General features: G+C 66.4%; 2 protein-coding genes across 3 annotated transcripts; both read right to left on the bottom strand.

Annotated features, from left to right (window-relative positions):
- Positions 1-1,907: 1,907 nt before the first annotated feature.
- On the bottom strand, positions 1,908-3,925 carry DNLZ (DNL-type zinc finger). The gene is made up of 3 exons (XM_037127788.2): positions 3,618-3,925; positions 2,900-3,039; positions 1,908-2,151 (listed from the first exon to the last, which is right to left on the bottom strand). The coding sequence occupies exons 1-3, from the start codon at positions 3,816-3,818 to the stop codon at positions 1,983-1,985; spliced, it is 510 nt and encodes a 169-aa protein (XP_036983683.2). The 5' UTR covers positions 3,819-3,925; the 3' UTR covers positions 1,908-1,982.
- A 100-nt stretch (positions 3,926-4,025) lies between these two features.
- CARD9 (caspase recruitment domain family member 9) lies at positions 4,026-11,656 on the bottom strand. Of its 2 annotated transcripts, none has more exons than XM_037127785.2 (12): positions 11,552-11,656; positions 9,976-10,170; positions 9,530-9,667; positions 8,615-8,919; positions 8,202-8,525; positions 7,784-7,909; positions 7,035-7,226; positions 6,632-6,673; positions 6,280-6,328; positions 5,006-5,082; positions 4,451-4,527; positions 4,026-4,338 (listed from the first exon to the last, which is right to left on the bottom strand). In XM_037127785.2, exons 2-12 carry the CDS (start codon positions 10,157-10,159, stop codon positions 4,239-4,241), a joined length of 1,614 nt encoding a protein of 537 aa, XP_036983680.1. In that variant the 5' UTR covers positions 10,160-10,170; positions 11,552-11,656; the 3' UTR covers positions 4,026-4,238. The 2 variants fall into 2 exon arrangements, with proteins under 2 accessions (XP_036983680.1, XP_036983682.1); XM_037127787.2 differs by lacking the exon at positions 11,552-11,656 and adding an exon at positions 10,997-11,542.
- Positions 11,657-12,996: the final 1,340 nt, after the last annotated feature.

Here is a 12,996-nt window from a genome sequence, read left to right as displayed (position 1 = left end):
CACCCCTCTCCCTGTGACCCACTGGGCCAGGAGCCCCTCTGCTCCCTGTACGGCCCCCACAACCCTGGGAGTGCCGAGAGCCCCGGGGAGGGGAGGGTGGTGCTGGGGAAGCAGTAGTGGTGCAGGACATGCAGGAGCCTGTGTCATTGTCCCTGAGATGAGGGGCCCCGGGGCACTTTCACCAGAACCCACCGCCTGGTGGTTCTCGATGCCCTGAAAGCCCCCGCACCAGGACGCCCTGTGGGCAGGGATGCTGGGCACCCCTGTCGTGGCTCTCGCCCGGATTGGAGCTCTCAAGGCTGCAAGGAGTCCTGCAGGAAAGCTGATGTGACATTCTCTACCCAATGTCCCCAGATACTCGACTCCCTGGTTTGACCAGGGCTGGGGGAGGAAAGATGATTGGGGATTAGGGGAGCAGAAGCCAGAGAAGGCCCTGAGGGGCTCAGAGACTGGGCTGGGAGCCAACGGAGGCCTGGAGGTGGCCATACTGAAAAGGCAGGATCTGTCGTCACCCTGGTGTGGTGAGGCTGGCAGATCAGATGACACCACTGAAGACGAAGACTGTCACGGGTCCCAAGAGCAGGGGGACACCAGGCCATGGGGGCCACAGGAAGGCTGCAGGTGGGTCAGGAGGCAGGGGGGGAAACCTGCACAAGAGGCTGGCCAGCCCCGGACAGGCTGGTACAAGAACTCTGGTGGCTCCGGAGAAGGGTACCTGCCTGGGGGTGCCTGTCATCTCCCTGGAGTCTGACTAGCCCTGGGGGGTGGGGGGGCAGCCCCCCGCCAGGGCAGCCGGGCCCAATGCTAAAGCATCGGGATGCAAAAAGTAAGACAATGGTCAACACACATCCAAACCTCGAGCCTCAGTTTCCCCGTCCATGCAGGGAGGGCCCTGGGTGGCCCTCCTAGGTTCAGCCAGCTCCCTGGACCTCCCCCAACTCTGAGGGCAGTGAGGCAGCTAGGTCAAGGCCCATGCCCCCTCTCCTGCATTTCAAAGCCAGCCGGTTCCATACGGCCTCCCTGCCTCTGTGGAGGGGCAGGCGGGGGCTGCAGGGCCCGGGGAGGACAGCTCTGCAAGCCGCAGGGGAGGCCCTGGGAGGGAATAATAGCGGCTTGTTTGCCAAGAGAAGGACAGGGGGTAATCCAGGCAGAGCACGAGCTGCCCACGCCCCGGAGAACAGAGCCGAGGCTCCGGGGCCGCAGTCGGGAGCTCAGAGCCTGCCGGGATCTGAGAGACTGGTTGGTGAGTCACGTTTAAGGTCACACAGCCCAGAACACTTCTGGAAATAAACACACTTCCATAAACACAGGAACATCCTGAGAAGGCAGTCAAACAAGGTCGCAAGACAAATTGCATGCCCCGGGGTGGGGGTGGGGGGGTCACGTGGGGTGCTCAGGGCGCCTGCCCGTCAGATGTCGGCCCGCACCCACTGCCCTTGTCACCACAGCCAACCAGCCCACCTGCAGCCAGCCTGGGCAGCCTGGTGTGTCCCAGGGACGGCAGGTGGCACGGAGGGGATCAGTGGGGCCCCCCTGTGTCTGGCCAGAGGGACAGGACAGGCAGCATGCGCTGACCCTCCCCAGGAAGAACGGCGGCCCATTGGCTGTCCCTTCCAGGCTTCTCCCCAGAGACACTTGGGTACAACTGAGCCACCCTGTGCCCATCCCATCTGCTCTTCCCATCCCGTGTACCCGACAGTGTGGCACTAGGAGCGTCTCCATCAGCAAACAGGAAGGGTCCACGTGCAGCCCTTCCCACCCGGTGTTGTCCAAATCGGGCAAGTACAAGGGCAGGTCGTCTGGGCAGAGCAGCAGTGGCTGGCCAGCGTCCCCCTGCTGCACTGGGGGGGTCCCATGAGCCACTCTGACTCCAGAGCTGGGACAACAAGAGCCCAAGGCTCGTCATCTGCAGGTGACGTCAGTTTATTGAGGGAAACCGGCAAGGGGGAGTGGCAGGGCCCCTCCTCCGGGGCAGAGGCAGGTCAGCCAGGCTCCGTCTTGCCCGGGTGGCTGGGGTCCTGGTCCTCATCCGCTTCCGGAGCAGCAGCAGATTTGGGGGCCTCTGCAGCCTCCAAAACCAGCTCCAGGGCCCCATCGCCGGCCACTCGGCACACCTTCTCCCCTCTGGCCGCCAGGATTTCTTCAATGTTCCTGAGAGAGAGGGAGGTGGCTTCACACTCCGGGTCCCTCGCCTGTGCTGCACCTTGGTCCCAGGAGGGCACCTGAGGACAAGCTCAAGCCAGGAACACGGGTCCCCGCACTGGGGCAGCACTGGGGCCAGTGCTGCTGCCTCCGGGCCTTCTCCACAGCCCCCAGCAGCAGCTGCTACTCCTGTCCCATTCCCAGGGGACAGTACTCTCAGAAGCCAAACTGGGCTGTCCAGAGCAACTGGCCACAGGCTCCTGACCACTGTCCCCCACGGAAGGGTGAGACTAATCCTGCAGGCCCAGGGTCCCGCCCATACCACCTCACACAAACCCTCAAGGCTGGCGTGGTCAACCAGCATCGACAGAGGGTGAGGGGGTGACAAATTTTCACAATATTTTTGCAGAATGAAGGAAGGAACCCAAAATGAAAGTGGCTTGAAAAGTGACCAGAGTCTGACCCTTCACTTTAGGGGAGGCCTGTGGGCCTGGCAGGTAGGTGGGTCCTGCCTGTGGTCAGTGAGGGGGAGGCCAGGCAGTGCAGCAGGGCTGAAGGGGGCCGAGCAAGAGTAGATTCTGCAAATAAAAACGTGCCCCCTGCTTGGGGTGCAGAAGTTATTTGTGGTTTGTCTGAACTCTAATGCAACTGGCTCCTCCTGTACTGGTAAAGCTGGAGCAGGGGGCGATTTAAACCTCATTAGGGGGAGGGTCAGGGGTCAGACTCTACTCCCCCATCCCTGCCCAGGTGACCTCACCTCTTCCCATTTAAGTCAGAGAACCAGCCCAGGTTGTCTGCGATGATGTGGTGGTTCTGGCAGCCAGGGCAGGTCACGATGACCACACCCTGGTGATAAGCCAGCTTGGAAATTTGCTTAGAGGACCGAGTCCCACAGACCTGGTGGAGACACAGAGGCACAGGTGAAGCCTAGGCCGGGCCCCGCCCCTCCCAGAAAGACCACTCCCATTGAGGTATGGCTCCACCCCACAACAGGACCAGCCCTCTTCCTAAGGGCCAGCTCACCCCAGGGATAAATCCACCCCTCTCCAAGAGCCCGTCCCACCCCTCCCCCAGAAAGTCCTGCCCCCTAAGGGGTAAGCTCCACCCCTCTCCCAAAAGGCTCGCTCCTAAGGGCAGCTCCAGCTCCATGCAGCCCCACCCCTCTACCAGAAGGCCCCTCCACCTAAGGGACCCCATCACCCTCCAGTTGGCCCCGCCCACCACCAGAAGGCCCCGCCCCAACAATAGCTCCACCCCTGAAGGGCCGGCCCCGCAAGGGATAGTCCCACCCCTCCACCCGTCTCCGGGAATGTCCCGCCCTCAATGGTGTCATTCGCAGTATGGCCCCGCCCCTCTCCCAGAAGGGCCCGTCCCCTAAAGGAATAGCTTCACCCCTCCACGCGATGTCCCCTGTACCACATCTGCCTTGTGCGCGGTTCACCGCCAGTTCAGCTCCAGCACCCGCGCGCACCCACCTTGCAAGTGTAGACGAGCTGGTAGTGCGCAGCCCTGGGCCGAGGCTCGGAACTCGAGCACCGCCAGCCACTGTCCCGCGCCAGTCTTTTCCCCGCGGCCTCCCGGCGGACTCCGCACCCCCACAGCTGCCTCAGGCCCGGCCCCCGGGGCCGCGCACGGCTCACCAGCATCGACACGCGGCACAGTGCCGCTCGCAACATCACTCCCGCCGGTCCCAACCGCCCCTCCTCGCTTTCGCCCGCCAGAGCTGAAGCTGTGCTGCCGCCATTTTGGAAGCGGGCAGCGGCGGAAGCGACCTTCCTCGACCCCAGTGGCAGGCTGCCGGAGCGGGTTCTGCTGCCCCCTGGCGGCCGGCGGTGCGCGAGGGCGGACAAGGAGTTGGAATGTGCGCGCGAGTAAGGCCATCATCGGACGCGGCGGTTGTTTATTTAGGAGCTGCGTTTCTAACACTGCTCATGCGTGTGCATTGTTAACATAAAGGTAGAACTCGCCGGTGAGTGGCACAGTGCGTGTGCCGATGTGGAAACGGGCTACCAAGAAGTAGGCGGCCCAACAGGGCAGCGCCCGCTCCTGGCTGGTTAGCGTCTGGTCCGTGCCTCCGGTCTCCTGCACAAAGGCCGCTAGGAGCCCTCAGTGTCGGTGTTGTCGCTGCCCGTGGTGTTCTCCCAGTCCACCTCCCCCTGTCTCGTGCCGTGCTGCAGCTTTCGAAGCGCCCGCTTCCTGCGGGAGAGCCGAGGGCGCAGATGTGCGCTGCTGCCCACGGGGAGCCGCCCACGCGCGCGCCCTCCGCCCCTCCCGCCGGGCCCCCAGCCCTGCGCCCACGTGGGCCCACCTGCGGTAGTTCTCAAAACTCTCTTTGAGGCGCCGCCGCTCCTTCTCGGGGGGCTCCCCGCCGCTCAGACCAGCCCCCTGCAGCGGAAGGCTTGGGAAACTCAGGCCCCGGCCGGCGCCCGCGTGGGCCCCGCCCCCAGGATGAACCCGGTCGGGCCCAGATGGGAGGGCCAGCTCTGCACCCGGACTGGCTGGCCGCCGCCTGCGTCCTGCGAGCACCCCGTGAGGGGAGCTGGGTGTGGGTCCCTCCCTTCAGATGACCAGACACCCAGCGCGTGGGCTGCATCCCGGGCTAGGGTCTCTACCCCCTTGCTGAGGGGGACTCGCAGGCAGCGGAGATTACCGGCTAACACTGCACAGCCGGAGACAGGCTTCCCGCTGCCCAGGCCACGCCTCCACCCACTGTGTTGTGCAGGGAGGGGGTGCAACTTCATGTTCCAGACACTGTTCCCGCCCCCGAGAGCCCATGGGTAGGGCAAAGACCCCTGTGGTCACCCCCAGGCGTCCAGTGTAGGAATCCATCTCCCGACCCAGGCCCACCCCAGGGCTGCCTTACATTGGGGGTCAGTGAGAGGTGCTCCTTCTGCAGAGCCTCGAAGGGCTGCTCTGGGCTCTCCCGGTCGGGCAGGCCACCTGGAAAGGGGAATGGAGGCTGTGGGTCCTGCCCACCTGTTAGGACCAGGCTTGGCAGGGCCCACGCCTGCCTCCGCAGCCCTGACGTTGCCAGGCCAGTTCCTCACCATCCTTGTTGGGCCCCACCAGGGCTCCCAGATGCGGCAGGGGGCTCACTCCTCACTCCTGGGAGGATGCCCCTAAGGGCTGCTCCAACCCGGATGGGCCAGCCCCTCCTTCGTGGGGCTGCGGTACTGCTGAAGTTGGACCCCTCCGAACATGTCAGGGCCTGGACGGGCCCAGGGCTCAGGACCCTTGGAGGTCAGGTGGGCTGGTGCCCCTAAACTGGCCGTGATGGGGACTGTGGACTGCAGCCTCAGGGCCATCGTAGTGGGCCCAGGCACCTGCCTGGGGCTGATTTCCGGCTCCTCAGCCTCCACCCCTCAGTCTACCCTGGCTCCTCCGAGGGGCCACCCCACCCCTGGGTGGAGGCTTCAGGGCTGGCTGGCTTGCTGCCTTCCAGGTCCTGCCACCTCTCCCTTTGCGGGGGGCTTGGTAACCTCAAGCTCAGCCTTTGGGCTGCAGCAGACTGCCTGACCCACTTCTCCATTTGCTGTCCCTTCTTCCTGTTTTGTCCCCTTTAGAAGCTGGGGTCAGGCCCGACACTGAGGAAGTCTCGTCTGGCTTCCCACGCACCCCCTGTGGTGTCCCCCAGCCTTCCCGGCCCAGCACGGGCTCTTCCAGAGCCCTGACACCCACCTTCTCTGCGAGCCCCTGGCCCCAGATCACCCCTGGGCCGTACCCTGGCTGCCGCAGCCAAGTCCTGTCCCCAGTCAGGCAGAGGGGTCCCACCCCTGCCACCTGAAGCCCCCCCCCCCACCGTCTGCCACGACATCCCCTCTTTCCCTGCTCTGTCCCCACTTCCTAGCCTGGCACGCCTGGGCACTGGCTTACTGCCATCTCCCCGGAGTCCTGCTGGAGAGGCAGCTCACCGAGGGCGGGGCCTCCAGCCTGCAGACCCTGGGCCCCGGGTCGAGTGAGGCTCTCCTTTGCTGGCCGGGGGGGCTTTAGGAGGTTGCCTGTCCCTCCCAGCTTCAGTGTCCCCACTTAGGAGGTGTAGTTGTGAAGGTGAGCAGGACAGGGCTGGAGTTTGCAGCCCCAAGTGCCAGCTGCCTGGGGCCGTGTGTGCCGAGGGCAGCATCGGTGCCCCCTCCTCACCTTTGTCAGAGAGCTGGGCGTCCTCTTCCAGGTCCCGGGGGATCGAGAGCTTCCAAAGAGAGAGGGGGCAGCTGGTTAGGAGAGCGTGGCTGCCCTGTTGCTGTCACCCTCTGCACCAGCTCCTCAGGGTCCCTCGGGGAGGCCCCCGTGAGGGCCTGGGGTGGGTGCCACACAGGGGGCCTCATGTGCCCCCAGCGGCTCTTCTGCCTGACCGAGCGCTGGGAGGCAGGGACGGCTCAGCTCACCGGGGCCGGCGGCCGGTGGCTGAGCTTCTGGAACTTCTGAGGGATGTGTGCGGGGCTGTGGTCCGGCAGAGGCTGTGGCCAGAAGCCCACCCCAGGGTCACACTCACCTCCTGGGAGTTCCTGGGCGAGCTGTCCTCCAGGTCAGAGCTCTGTGGTCACAGAAGAGGGGCTGGTCAGCAGGCCGTGGGGGAAGGGAGCTGCCTCGGGAATGGGCTGCGGTGGGTGTGGTGAGGGGCCCCAGGCCACCCGACCTCCAGGGAGGTCCCTCTCTGCCCTCACCACGCCCAGAGCCACCTGCCGGGCCCTGAGCTCCTCAAGGTGGGCTCCATTTGGAGGGCACTCAGGAAGGCCTGGGGACCTGCTGGGACCACCAGAGGGCAGTGGCCGAACCAGGCCGGGATGAGGCTGTGGTGGGGGGGTTCCTCCTCCTCCTCCTCCAGGCTCTGGGGACCTGCCTGCTCCCAAGAGGCCACCCGGTGTCCCACCTCGAGGGCCCCCAGGGAGGCGCACCAGGACGAGCATCTCCAGCTGCTGCTGCTTGAGCCTGCCCTCCACGGCCAGCAGCTGGCCCTCACACTGGAACAGCTGCAGCTGCAGCTCGTCCGCCTTCTCGCTCAGCTCCCGCACCCGCTTGCGCAGCACGTCCTTGTCCTGCAGGCTGCGGGCATACTGCGTGTGCAGCGCCTCCCTCGACGAGATGGCCTGAGGGGAGACCCACGGCGGGGGGGCCTGAGCAGCCCCTCCCCCAGCACAGCCGCCCACCCCAGAGCAGGTGCTGGTCAGGCTCCCCTGCTCTCATCTGATCCTGGTCCGGGGACTTAAGAGTGGAGAGTTGTGAACCACATAAGGAAGGCACCTGATTGGAAGTGTGGGCAGCTCGGGAAAGACGAGGAGATAAAAAAACCTCCGCCGACAACTTGCAGGATAGTCCCTGAGCGGCATAGGCACTCCCAGAGCCCGGCCTGCTTGGGGCATCTGCGCACATTTGCCCCTGCCCACGGGTTTGTAAGTGTTGACTGTGGTTGGTGTCAAGATTGCAGTTGTGAGCAGCTGTGTAATATCATGCGCCCCCTACTGGGGACCTTTCCTGCAACCCAGGCATGTGCCCTGACTGGGAATTGAACCCGTGACCCTTCAGTTCACAGGCCCACGCTCAATCCACTGAGCCACACCAGCCTGGTCAGCCATGTCATATTCTTTAAAACGAATGCCCCACACCCCAGCCCCCCGTGTCCCCGGCCACTGCGGGTATGCTATACCTGGTCCCGCTCGATGGCCACCTCTTCCATCTGCAGCAGGATGGCCTCGATGCGGTCCTTGTACATCTTGGAGTCCTTCCGCAGGGCCAGGCACTGCAGCTCGAACACCTCCTTCTCCTCCGAGCACTGCGGGAACCGGCAGCTGCACCCTCCGCCCGTGGCCCCCATGCTGCACACAGTGGGAGCCCCATAGGCCCTGCCAGACCAGGGCTTCCAGAGCAGCGGTCGGTCCTGACCGTCCCCAGGAGGGTGGGTGAGGGGTGGGTTGAGGTGTCGGGCCCCTGTGTCTCCAAGAGCGGGACGGATGTGGGGACATGGAGCCCCCCCATGGGCGAGTGCCCTACTCTGGGCACTGTGGGAGCCCAGGGCAGACCCTCCACCCACCCAGCCACGTCCAGCCGTCCTCACGGTGGCGTACCCGGGCACGCAGGGCCTCGCTCTGGCGCAGGTCCTTGCGCAGGGTGAAGATGGTGGTGGCCTGCTCCTGGTGGTCCCGAAGCGCCTGCCGCCAGTCCTCCTCCAGCACCTGGATGTAGGGGCTGCCCTTGTCCGGCCTGCCGTCCTGCGTGGAGGCCTCCAGCTCCTGCACACGCGCCTGCAGCTGCGCCTTCTCCTGCTGCAGCTCCCACAGTAGCTCCTGGCTGGGCCGCTGCTCCATGGCGTGCCGCAGCTTCAGCGTGTGCTTGCGCTCCACCTTGCAGTCATCCTCAGCCTTCATCAGGCTGTGCTTGAGCCGGTCCACCTGCAGGACGGCCGGCCGTCAGCTGGGCAGCTGTTCCCCACCGCTGGCCCCTGCCGGGGACACCCAAAGCCACAGGAGTCTCCGGGCACCTCCAGCTGCAGGTCGCGGTTGCGCATGAGCGCGGCACCCTTCTCCTCGCTCTGGCGGGCCAGGCGCATGGCCAGGTCGTAGTTCTCGTCCTTGCAACGCTTGAGCTCACGGCTGCAGGCCTCACAGTCCTCCTTGAGCTTCTGCACACGCTCCTGGTGCTTGCGCAGAAGGCTGTCCTTGACCCGCAGCTCCTTAATGAAGTCGTCCTTGGAGCTCAGCAGGGCCGTGAGGTCCTGCACCTTCTTCTGCAGCTTTGCAACCTCGCTCATCAGCAGCTGCGTCAGGCCCGACTCCCCGGATGCGTCTGCAGACCGGGCTCGCTTTAGACGGGTGCCCGTCACCCGCAGCCTTGGGCCCACCCACCCCTGGGGCCCTGGTTGTGATGGCAGCTCCTGGGTTCCAGGTGGACTCCGGGTCACAGTTGCTCCCATTGTGGAAACGGACCCAGATTCGGATTCCCCTCCCCCCAGACGGGGTGCAGCCCCCCCCAGACGGGGTGCAGCCTGGGGCCGTGCCTGTCCCCCTCTCCTCAGTTTTGTCGTGGTCTTGAGTGATCAATGAGGACTCAACTGCAGGGCTGGGAGCGCATGGTGTCACCTTTGCTGGACCAGCAGGCCCCTGGCCTCTCTGGTCAGACAGTCTTCTGGGCAGGACAGGCTCTGGACCGTGAGTTGGCCTGTGCACCCCACCTCTCGCCTGCTCCCCACTCTAGAGGAGCCTCAGGATGGCAGCCATCAGCAGACACGCCCCTCCTGTGACCCTCCCATGCCCGGCTCGCTCACTTCCTCCAGTCCCCGTTTTATCCCCTGGGAGACCGGACAGGGTCCCCGGCCCTCTGGCCTGCGCCCGTGCCGCCCCATTCACCCCCGCGCCCGCCCGGCGGGAGCCCACGCCCGCCGGTGCGCAGTCCTCACCGATGATCATGGAGAAGACGCGGCTGGGCTCCTTGCCTGTGACCTTCTTGTAGAGCTGGGGGTAGTACAGCTCCAGGCTCTCGAGGAAGGCCACGTAGCCCTTGTGGCCAGTCCGCTGCAGGATGTCCAGGAGCACGCCTGCAACCCAGAGGGGCCGGCAGAGCCGTTCGTTGGCCACTGGCCCGGGACTCGCGCGGGCTCTGGGGGTGCAGCGGGTCTGGGGCGCTGATGGCTGGTGAGCCTGGTGCCGAGGCGGGGGCCGGGTGCTGCCCACTGGCCTCCTGGCCCTGGGCGGCCTCTGCTGGCGTGGAGACACGAAACACGCCGGGCAGGTGCGGGGTGTCAGGGGGTTCCCACTCTCGCCCAGCTGTTGGGGAGCAGGGTGAGGAGCGGCAGCAGCCACCTCTGGGCTGGCTCCTGGCTGGTCAGGGAGGGGCAGCACTGACCCACTTTCCGCTTGCGGATGACCAGGTTGGGGTCGCTGAGCACCTGCTCCTCATCGTCGGGGTTGAGGACCTTGCACTGCCGCAGGTAGGGCGTGATGCGCGAGGGGTCGATGACTGAGATGAGCTTCACCCGGAAGCCCTCCAGGGTGCTCCAGCACTCGTCCTCGTTCTCATAGTCTGACATGGCCGTGGGGGCTGCGGGCCGGGGCGCACCGAGCGGTCAGTCAGGCCCAGCTGATGCCCGGGCCGGCCTCCGAGGTGCCCGGCCAGAGCTCTGGGTGGAGCCCGATGGGGAACTTGCCCAGGTGTGGGTGTGCAGCCTCCCCCACCCTCCCGCCTTGGTGACCAACAGCACAGTGGCACAGTGACCCATCAGCTCACCGGGGCGGCCATCCCCAGCCTTTCCTGGGCCCTGGTCCTGCCCCTCCGGCCACCCTGGCCTTGCTCTCCCTGAGCCACCCAGGCAGGAGTCGGGGGAGATGCGGAGGGACCCCGGGACAGGTGGTATCTAAGGAAACACCGTCCTCTGCACCATGGCCCTCTGGCCTCTGCTGGACACCCCGAATGCCATGCGGCTGGAGCTAGCAGGGGTGGCTGCCTCGCACCACGGAGCTGAACAGGCAAGAGGATGTGCCAGTACCGGTGCCGCCCACTGGCACGACCCACCGGCAGGGGTGGGAGGGAGGCCCCAGCCCCCGCCAGCTGGTGCCCGGCCTGGGGCCACTAGCGTGTTGGCACAGACCCTCCCACCTGCGCAGCCCCATGACTTCCTCATTCCCCGACTCCACACCCGCTCCCATCCCAGTCCTGTCCTTCCGGCGGCCAGCCAGTGATGCAACAGCCGCCCAGCAGCTGCGCAGGGCCGGCCAGCTCTGAGTCAGGCTCGGCAGCACTGCTGTTTGGGAAGGGGAGCCCGGCCCGGCCCACGGGGAGGGGCTGTGGAGGTGGTGCCTGCACCCTGGTCCCCATCTCTGGGCTCCGCTCCCACTGCCCAGAACAGGCCTGCCAAGGCCCCACTCACAGGACGGTCACATCTGTCACATCAGCTCTCCGACGAGGGGACTGCCTCTCTGGGGACCGCTCACTGCTGTTCTCTTCTCCCAGCGGCAGCCACCTGCCCTCTTCAGGGCCGGGCCGAGGCAGGGAGCCGCCATGTGGCCACCCCTTGGGCGGTGGGGAAGGCCGGCCCCAGCCCCAGGAGCTAGACCCCACGCCGGAAGGCCTGGGTCGGGCCGGGCCTGGGCTTTGAAGGGGGTCTCCCCGACCTCCCACTGTGACTGGTTACCCCACCTGGCCCAGTGACAGCCAAGGTGTTGAGGAAAACACAGCCACTTAGCAGATGGTCCTGGGCCCCCCGGCCGTTCCCCTGCTCTCTAGCCTACAGCCCGCAGGTCCGGGGCCTGGTGCCCTGCCGTGGGTTCCACTGAGACACACAAGCAGGAGCCCGGGCTGGGAAGGCGCCCAGGCAGGAGAGTCGAGGCCACTTGGGGCCCTTCTGGGACATCTGCTGCAGGACCTGCCTTGCCCCAGGAGTCCCAACAAAGCCACCTCTCAGAAAGGACACGGGCCAGCCTACCTCAGGGTCCTGGAAGGGGCACCCGCACAGCTGGACGCCGGTCAGACAGGTCCGCAGATTCAATGAGGGACAGGCGGCGCTGCCGGCAGCCGGCAGTGAGGGAAGGTGGAGCCCGGAGGGAGCCGGGGAGCCCGGTACTTCCTGAAGGGGCCAGTCCCTGGCGGCTGCCCTCTGATTGGCCCAGCCTGGGAGGCCTGGGAGGCCTGGGAGGCCTGGGAGGCCGGGTCCAGCAAAGTGGAAGTGGCCTGTGCTCAGAGGAAGGCGCTGTGAGCCTCCTGCCCCCCGCAAAGTGCGAGTGTCAGCCAAGGCCACGCGCTGGTCAGCTTGCTGTGGCCCAGACACAGGCTTCTGGGGGCTTTTCGGGCAGAGGGTGCTCTGTGCCCGACACGTTCACCTTCACCAGCCCCATGGGGACCAGCAGCCAGGCGGGGCTGGGGCGTCGCCAGGGGCCCGAGGGCATTGGCTGGAGTCTGGGCTCACAGCTGAGCACCCCCACCCGCAGCCAGGCCGGCACACGCCTGGGTCCCGCAGGGACTGCAGGGTGGCGCCCTGAGGCCGCCGCCACCTGTGGGACGGTACCTGCCTGGCCATGCTTGCCCTGCGCTGCCACCAGCCAACGCTGCCCTCGTCTTTCCCTGGGGGCGCCCCTGCTTTCCACCAGGACACGGGACAGTGACAACAGGCTCTCAAGACTGATGGCCACAGCCCCAGTCCTCTGTGGACCACGGGGTCCCCAGGCCACCCTCACCAGTGCAGCCGCACCAGCTGAGCTGAGTGCCTGCCTGCGGGGCGAGGTGACAGTGGCCAGATGGGCAGGACGGGCAGGTTGGGGGCCCTGCAGCGGCTCGGCCCTGCCTTCCTGAGGGAGGCGCCCCACCTCGCTGCGCCCTTCCTGTGCTGCCCGGCCCCTCAGCCCTCCACTGGCCCACGGTGGTCAGCCGCTGTCTGCCCGAAGCTCAGAGCCCCGCACAACCAGGGGCTGCTGAGTCTCAGTGGCGGCCCGGCCCTCCCGGAGCACAGGGGAGGCCCGATGCCCCGCGGGGAGAAGTAGGCGGCCTGGGGTCCCACGAGCCCTCGGGGGATCCGCACTCTGGGGCCTCGGGCCCAGGTTGGGCGCTGCTGGCTCTCGTCGGAGTGGGTGGCCCCACTGACCCAACAGCTGGCCTGCGCGGGGCCCACGCCACGCTTCACTGAATAACAGAGCTGCAGTGTGCTCGGGGCACATCAGGGGTCAGTGGGGAGCCCCTGCACACTTGGCCACTGAACACAAACCTCTGAGGAGTCACCAGCCAGAGGAGTCGGGGAGGGGGAGGGGTCAGCCGGGAGCGCCCAGCAGCGCCCACAGGCACAGGCAGCCGCGGGGCCAGTGGGTCCCTGGCAGGTGTCTTGTGGATGTCGGGCAGGGTGGGGGAGGCCAGGTGCCAGGACACTGCTGGGACCACTTG

This window comes from Artibeus jamaicensis, unplaced genomic scaffold (assembly GCF_021234435.1).
Source record: "Artibeus jamaicensis isolate MK-2021 breed Jamaican fruit bat unplaced genomic scaffold, CSHL_Jam_final contig_471, whole genome shotgun sequence".
Taxonomy (NCBI): domain Eukaryota; kingdom Metazoa; phylum Chordata; class Mammalia; order Chiroptera; family Phyllostomidae; genus Artibeus; species Artibeus jamaicensis.
Note: the sequence above shows the minus strand (reverse complement) of the source record. Positions and strands in the feature narration are given on the sequence as shown.

What these genes read in the sequence shown, in the direction of transcription:
- DNLZ (XM_037127788.2), bottom strand. Translation starts at nt 3,818, where the DNA reads ATGTTGCGAGCGGCACTGTGCCGCGTGTCGATGCTGGTGAGCCGTGCG. An exon ending in AGCTCGTCTACACTTGCAAG is followed by an intron (nt 3,040 to 3,617) that starts GTGGGTGCGCGC and finishes TGTCTCCACCAG; the next exon opens with GTCTGTGGGACTCGGTCCTC. An exon ending in TCTGACTTAAATGGGAAGAG is followed by an intron (nt 2,152 to 2,899) that starts GTGAGGTCACCT and finishes CCTCTCTCTCAG; the next exon opens with GAACATTGAAGAAATCCTGG.
- CARD9 (XM_037127785.2), bottom strand. Translation starts at nt 10,159, where the DNA reads ATGTCAGACTATGAGAACGAGGACGAGTGCTGGAGCACCCTGGAGGGC. An exon ending in CATCCGCAAGCGGAAAGTGG is followed by an intron (nt 9,668 to 9,975) that starts GTCAGTGCTGCC and finishes TCTGGGTTGCAG; the next exon opens with GCGTGCTCCTGGACATCCTG. An exon ending in AGCTGGAGATGCTCGTCCTG is followed by an intron (nt 6,674 to 7,034) that starts GTGCGCCTCCCT and finishes CTGTGACCACAG; the next exon opens with AGCTCTGACCTGGAGGACAG.